This window comes from Microchirus variegatus (assembly GCF_963457635.1).
Source record: "Microchirus variegatus genome assembly, chromosome: 15".
Lineage (NCBI taxonomy): Eukaryota > Metazoa > Chordata > Actinopteri > Pleuronectiformes > Soleidae > Microchirus > Microchirus variegatus.
This window is the reverse complement of record NC_139816.1, coordinates 21,197,642-21,205,379: the sequence shown is the minus strand read 5'-3', so window position 1 is coordinate 21,205,379 and position 7,738 is coordinate 21,197,642. Positions and strand designations below refer to the sequence as shown.

The following is a 7,738-nucleotide window of genomic DNA, read 5'->3' as shown; positions in this document are numbered from 1 at the left end:
GGTTATTGAGAATTTGTTGTGTGATTTGGCTCAAAATGAGAATTTATTACAGATTTATTTTTAAAAACATCCCGATTTGTATATTTTTTAAATCACATTAAAGGAGCAAAAGACATTGACATTTGTTTAACAATATGGATAAATGTCTGAGTGGTTTACAAACTTCAGTTTTCAGTTGTAAAAGTCTGTCTAACAGTGAGATTAAGACGTGGAATATGTTATTAAAGATAGCGTAGACTGAAACTGACAGATTTTATTAGCCGAGTCTTTAGTTAAGTAGCTAAAATCTGCTTTTCCTTAGTCTCTCCCACATGCTCACAGGAGCTGCTGGTCTACTGCTGCCTCGTGCTGTCACTTTGTGTCACTGAGGTGATTCTAAACGAATGATTTCAGCCAAATTGTCAAAATAAGATTAGAATTAGAACTTAGTGATGGAGGCAGCAGTGGATCAACAACTCCTGTGTGCTGTGATGTTAAAATCACTGGTTTTCTTGGAAAAGTCTGTTTAACAGTGGCAGCTAAAATCTGTTCTTCCTCATGTTTTCGCTGATGTCAGCGCTTTCTCACCAGTAAGAATCATTGCAGACTCAACTCACGTGGGTTCACGTCATTCAAAGCAGAACCAAAGTTCCACCACCTTATGTTGCCAACAGAGGGCGTAGCTCAATGCGTAACCGACTCATATTGGGTTTGTGTTTTATTGTCTCTGATTTCTTCACTGTCTTTCACTCGTCTACAGCTGTTGATGACATCACAGTTCGTGAAGGTTTCCAACTCATTCATTTTCAGTGTAAATGTGTCAGCCTGTAACAAAATTCCAGTTCGGTAACAGGAATCATGCTGGTGTGAAAGCACTTCGAGTGTCCTGCTCCGTTCCATTTGTAGTCGGGCGTAAATGGAACGCAGCATCGGTATCTCAGGCTGATTCCTGGTGACAACCACGCATGGAAAAACACAGACTACTCCTTTAAAAATTGGATCAGATTCTCTCTCTCTCTCTTTTTAATGTTCTACCAAATATCAAACTTCTTCCTGTTTGTTTCAGACTCATTCGACTGTAGCTTTTTGTTAAAAAAGTGAAAGGTTCCATTACGGTGACCTCTGTCCCCTGTGAAGCTCTGACTCACTGTTGACCCGTGCTGTTCTCGGCGTTGTCCACCGTCCTGATGATGACAATCTGCTCCAGGCTCTGGGCGGGAGAGGGCGGCGGCCTCAGCTGCTCCACCAGAGCGTGCAGCGTGTCCGAGTTGATGGTCTGCTCCTGGTCAGGTTCAAAGGTCATCTCCTGGTCGTCGGCAGTGATGGCATGGTGGGTGGGCTCCGGCTTGAAGCTCTGGATGATATTTGTGTTGGTGGACTCAGTGGCGGAGTCTGAGGACAGGGGTGTGGCTTTGGGGTTGGGCGTGGCCGGATCAGGGTTTGGTGGCTCACCTTCAGAGACAGAGACTAAACCTTTGTCCTGAGACAGTTTACTCTGGACGAACGCCACGGGATGACTGGACGCCAGGAGGACCACTGCTCTCACGCACACACACACACACACACACACACAGAGAGAGAGTTGTATTTAAAACACAACATATGAAATGTCCCTTTAAGTTTCTCAACATTAAAGGGACATCACATCACAACATGTCAGGTTTTACTGTAGGTGTGAGGTTTCCCTGTTGTGGTCAGTTGCAACTGTAGGTACCAGGTGAAACGGTGTGTGTCAAGTTCGACTGTCGGCGTGTAGGTTCTAAGGATTGAATGTAGGCGTGTAGGGGTTGAGACTGTGTGTGTCGGTTACAACCGTTTTGGGATCGGGATCTACTGTAGGTATCAGGTGTGACTGTAGGTGCGACAGGTGTGGGTGTCTCACCAGCTCTGGCTCTCTCCTTGTGTTGTCGAACTTCATCAGCATGAGCTTTCTCCTGGTGTTTGATCATGTTCTTTACGCTGGCAAAGCGGTTTCCACACAGCAAACACTGAACGCCACTGTTTCCCTCTGAACACACGGAGACGGAGAGAGGAAGATTAAATCACACACCAACCCTGCCTGGTCACCGACTTGTCTTGTCCTTTACATTAAACGCTCTGAAATGAAAGGTTGTGGAAACTCACCCGGGTGAAGCCGCCGAACGTGTTTCTTTAGCTCGGACGACGTCACAAAACGGGCGTCACATTTTGGCGTTGGACATTTGTATGGCGTCTCACCTGACACAAACACACAAGCATGTGAGACAAACGGCTAACTAACGAAAACAGCTCTACAAATTAGGTCCTCGGGTTTACGACTCACCCGTGTGTTTCCTGGCGTGTGCAATGAGAGAGGAGGACACGGAGAAGGACATGCCGCACAGATCGCACTGGTACGGCTTCTCTCCGGTGTGTCGTCGCTTGTGATACGTGAGCGTGCTGGACTGAGCGAACGCCTGACCACAGATGTCACACACGTACGGTTTCTCCCCGCTGTGGAGTCTGAAAGAAAAAAAGTCAAATGAGGACTTTATTATACATACATTATAGTTTAAAAGTTGCACATTTGAATTTTAAAACATCTCGTTAATACCTGATGTGTATTTTGTAGTTGGACGAGGTGGCGAACTTGAACCCGCAGCGCTCGCAGGTATAAGGCTTCTCCTCGCCGTGGTGCATCCGGCGATGTGCGACCAGTTGACACTTCTGAGCGAAGCATTTGTCACACTCAGAGCAACTGAACGGCTTCTCACCTGCAAACAAAGATGAAGAAGAGACAAGGCCAGTTCAAACCATGGATGTATAATAAAATCTGGATAGAGCACCGGCCCCCTCTGCCTTGACAATTTTTACATGGTGGCCATTGTGGGTACTGTAACAAAAAATAAATTTTCCCATTGACCGCAATAGCAAAAGAGACGCCTGTAAAAGTGTCCACAGGACACCTCGAGACATGGACACAGGCTTTTATAAATCTTTATATCCTATATTTTCAATACATAGAGTTTCATGTTTGAAAAACATTCCTAAAGGCCATAAAAAGCCCAGACAAATCTTATTTCTCAGAGTGACGTCACAGCTGTGTACGAGCACAGCAAAGCGCGGTCATGTGGCGTCTCGGGAACAGCGCTGCTGTCAGTGAACCGTACGTAATTTATGAGAAATGTGAATAAATGAAGACAATGAGGGGGTTTCATTTACATTTTTTCATTTTAAATATTATGACAAAGCAGGTTTTAGTTATTTATTCGTCGCTCATTAGCATTTATTTTCAAACTTATTATCCATGTATTAACGAGCTGCTGTGTGGATTCATTGAGGAGAGGAGACTGACATGCTGCACTTTATCACTGTGTTCAGTCCCGGACATCGTGACACTGATGACGGTGTGGACTGTGGAGCTGTGACCGTGTGATGATGTCATCGTGACACTGATGACGGTGTGGACTGTGGAGCTGTGACCGTGTGATGATATCATCGTGACACTGATGACGGTGTGGACTGTGGAGCTGTGACCGTGTGATGCACTGAGACCTGCGGTCACTTCACCACTGATTACCCGGGAGGATGTTTGTCTTATCGTCACTATCGGTTCATAAAGTTACTGTTAAATGTGAAGAACACGCGAATTAGAGTTGAAGATAAACACGTTGAGTGAAAGAATCGGGAGTTATAAAACTACTTTAACACGTTGTTATTGTTCTTAATAATAATTATACAATTATATAAGAGAAATCAGACAAAAACAACACGATTCCTGTAACACATATAAAGTAATAGTCACGGTCCTAACTCAAATAAACAATTTTTGTAATGTTAATGTACACACCGAGCAAGACGGCTCGTTCACATAGCCGAGAGGCATTATGGTAGTGACACTACTGCGCATGCTCTATGGGCCCCATAACCCGGAAATAAACGCGGAAGTCAATAACTTTTTTGGCATATGCGCTGGGTGAGCAGCTTCATAGGAATGAACGGAAGCAAAGGGGCGGAGCTCTATCCAGTTCATATAATACATCCATGATTCAATCACAACAAAACAAACAGATTTTTTTTTTTACCTGGAGCTAAAAAAGTCTGGCTTCACACACACTAAAACACTTTGTATTGCATTTCTCTCAAGTTTTAGCAGATGTTCCAACACAAGGAAAAAACTTATTTTAGCTGCTTTGATTAAAAGACTGAAGTTTGTAAACCACTCACTCTCCCAAACCAAACCCCAAGGAGAAAAGTTTGTGTCACTGAGGTAAATCTTAAAGGATTTCAAATGTCGAAATCACAAAATAAGACATTTGAACTGAGTGATGGAGGCAGCAGTGGATCAACAACTCCGGAGTGCTGTGATTTTAAAATCACTGATTTTCTCTATGGACTTTGGTGTGGGAGAGTGAGTGGTTTACAAACTTAGATTTTATTAGCTGAGTCTTTTATTAAGTGCCATACATCGTGTTGATACTGATACTAAATATAATATTGGCTCATCCCTTGTTGTGAAATTGATGTTGGATGTGAAAAAGAGGACTTGACTCACCTGTGTGAATGCGCAGGTGTGTTTTCAGCTGTGTTGCTTGTCGGAATGTCTTGGAGCAGAAGATGCAGACAAACGGCTTCAGTCCCTTGTGGATCTTCTCATGGCGTCGCAGGCTGCTGGCGTCCTTAAACAGTTTGTTGCACTCTGTGCAGAGCAGTGACTGCTCGTCCATCTCAGACGGATCCTGCTCCCCCGACTCGCCGCCCTCCTCCAGATCCTCTCCCTCCTCACCGTCACCCTCAGCTCCCAATGAGCCGCTTTCATCCTCCTCCTCCTCCTCCTCCTCCTCTTCGTCCTCCTCCACCTCCTCCTCGCTCTTCCTCCTGCCTCGGCCCCTCCCTCTCCCTCGGCCCTTCCCTCTCCCTCGGCCTCGACCTATCCGACCCTCTCCGCTGCTGAACCGAGCCTTTTTGGTCGGGAGGTCTTCATCCTGTGAGGGGCTCCAGTCTGCAGAGGTGTCGCCAAAGTCCTTTATGCTGGTGTCAGAATCTTCTAAAGAGAGCTCTTCCCTCTTCACAACTCCTCTCCCTCGTCCTCTCCCCCTTCCCCTGCCCCGCCCTCTTCCTCTCCCTCTGCCTCTCCCCCTGAAGCTCTGGGTTTTGGGTGTGCCGTCAGCCGAGCTGCTGGCCTCCGCCTGCTCCACACCAACACTCCGGGGCCGCCCTCTCTTCCTGCCTCGCCCACGCCCGGTACTCAAGGGCGTGGTGGGCGAGTACTCTTCATCACTTCTGTCTTGTTCTACTAAATCGTTGGTGTCCTCTCCCTGGTCCTGAGCCTCATTTCCCTCCTCAGTCCACTCCTCTGCGATGGAGTCAATGGACAGAGGCACCGGGGAGCTTGGGCTGCTCGGAGACGCCGACTCCGACTGAGACGCTTTGCTCAGTTCAGATGAGTGAGGGATTTCCTCCAGATACTTTGTGGCCTCAGACATTCCCAGGAAAACTGCTGCTTGTCGAACAGCTGCTTGTCTGGTGCTGAAACCATGGAAAATATTACATTGGATATATTAGCTGAAAAAGTCTTGAATTACTTATTTTTGAAACTTTCTTTTTCAGGTTATGTGGCTCCGACTGCCAAAATAGCTGTGAGGACACAAAGGAAAAACTAACTTAAGCCACTTAACAAAAGACTCACCTAATCAATGCCACTTTAAAATCTATGATATATTAAGAACATGTTCACAGTTCACAGTAGCTTACTGTAAGACAGACTTTTCCAACAGTAACTCTCCCACACCAAAACCCATAGAGAAAATCATTGTTTTTAGATTGCAAGGAAACAGGAACTGCTGGTCTGCTACTGATGCAAATATGAGCAAATGATTTTAAATGCTGAAATGACAAAATAAGACATTTGAACTTAGTGATGGAGGCAGCAGTGGATCAACAACTCCTGTGTGCTGTGATGTTAAAATCACAGATTTTCTCTATTGGGGCTTGGTGTCGGAAAGAGTGGTTTGCAAACAGTGAGATACAGATGTGAACATATTCCTAACATGTGGTAGACTTAAACTGATGTAGATTTTATGAGCGGAGTATTTTGTTAAGTGGCAAAAATTTGTTTTCTTCTGTGTCCTCACTTGCAGCCTTGTTTTCACATCAGAACTTTGTTCGGCACTTAAAAAAAAAAAGAAAGAAAGCCTGAACTGTCCCTTTTAATAACGGTCTTTTTACCTGCTGACGTTCATCTGTCCAGTGTACATGAACTCCAGCAGCTTCTCCAGAGCATAGCGGCTGACCTTGTCAGGGTCCAGGGTGGTGACCTCCTGCTCTTTCTCGGCCTGGGAGGTGAAGTACTTACTGAAAGCAGCCAGAATGTTACGATGAGCTCTGAACTCCACATCTCTCACTGCAATGGTGATGTCACACAGGAAGTCCATTTCCCTCTGCTGGTGTAAGCGCTGCAGAAGCAGCTTCCCGTGGTTGGAGACGTTCGTCATCTCTGCTGCTGGTGGTGGGGAAAAACAATCAACTAACCGTTATTTTCATCATCAATTAATCTGGAGGTTATTTTCTTAAACTTGTTTGGTTCATAAAATGCCAGAAGGTGCTGAAAAATTTAGATTTGTATCCACAAACACATATAAGGAATCAATTTTAAGGATTTATTTTGTACAGAAACTAGAACATATTCACATTTAAGAAGTTGAAAAGTCACAGAAACTTGTTTAAGTATTGATAAAAATAAAAGAAACGCCCAATTAATAATCAATACATTTTAGACTAGAGCTGTGAATCTAACCTTTATTGATCAGGAAATAATCAAGAACATGTTGGTTTTCTTTAATCAAATTGCTTTCAAAGCTTCAAAGTATCTAAAATACGCTTGAGAAGACTTTATTTTCCACCTAAAAACTTTCCACATCATTTCTTTATCTGACATTTGCCTTTAAAAGTTTCTGTTTTATTTTCTCAATTCAACAAATCAATGAATCGATTTAGGAAATGTAGTGGAGTAAAAGTATACTATTTATTTATTTAGGAAAATGTAAAATTTGCCAGAAATATAAACAACAAAGCAAAGTACTCATATGTGAATTATGTACATAAGTACAGAAACAAAATATTTGTACAACACTTTACATTATTAAAGTGTGTTCCTTCTGTAAAACAAACCGAATGAACAGCTTCAGAATATTTCAACAGAGGTAAAGTAATATTAAAATGTAACGTACATAAGAGAAATAAAGCTAATAAAGAAAATTGGTAGTAAAATTAATAAATAAAAAAAAAACTTACTTTGAGTTTCAGTGACTCAGATTCACCTCCTATATCAGCGTTTGTGTGTATATTTATCTGTTCAGGAAATTAAGAAAATCCACAATGTGATTATGTATGCAAATTTAATCAGTGTGACATAAATAAAACACATAGTTGACCGTGTAAACAAAACATAAAATGAGCATATGAGCAGTGTCTGGATCAGCAGTGTAAACACACGCAGCAGATTTGGAAAATAAAAGCTCGCGCCCGCTTCCTGAGCGGGCCTGCGGCTAATGGCTAATGCTAACAGCAAGGTCGTACACGGATCCAAATCACTCGCGCGGCCTCTTTTTCTCGCCCGGAACATTCGTGGACACTTTTTGACCCGCAAACGTCGACTCATATGCGGTTATATAGCACCAGTGTGTGGACTCGGCGCGTTGTTAGCGCGGCTAAAGCTAATCGTTTCCGCAGTGGGTAAAAAAGCGCGGAAAACATTGTGCTCTTATTTCGAAGGTTCCACGGTTCGTGCCGGCGGTGCCGT

General features: G+C 43.8%; 1 protein-coding gene across 1 annotated transcript; it reads right to left on the bottom strand.

The window, feature by feature from the left end:
• Positions 1 to 7,289, bottom strand: mynn (myoneurin). Its single transcript, XM_083901303.1, has 8 exons — positions 7,231 to 7,289; positions 6,166 to 6,439; positions 4,493 to 5,466; positions 2,552 to 2,711; positions 2,282 to 2,460; positions 2,104 to 2,196; positions 1,862 to 1,987; positions 1 to 1,515 (listed from the first exon to the last, which is right to left on the bottom strand). The coding sequence occupies exons 2-8, from the start codon at positions 6,429 to 6,431 to the stop codon at positions 1,124 to 1,126; spliced, it is 2,190 nt and encodes a 729-aa protein (XP_083757429.1). The 5' UTR covers positions 6,432 to 6,439; positions 7,231 to 7,289; the 3' UTR covers positions 1 to 1,123.
• Between the last annotated feature and the right edge of the window lie 449 nt (positions 7,290 to 7,738).

Bases quoted from the DNA above. Each gene is read 5' to 3' on its own strand.
- mynn (XM_083901303.1), bottom strand. From the start codon at position 6,431: ATGACGAACGTCTCCAACCACGGGAAGCTGCTTCTGCAGCGCTTACAC. The intron at 2,461-2,551 runs GTATTAACGAGA...TTTTTCTTTCAG, and splicing joins AACTACAAAATACACATCAG to ACTCCACAGCGGGGAGAAAC. The intron at 1,516-1,861 runs GTGAGACACCCA...GCGTGAGAGCAG, and splicing joins CAAGGAGAGAGCCAGAGCTG to TGGTCCTCCTGGCGTCCAGT.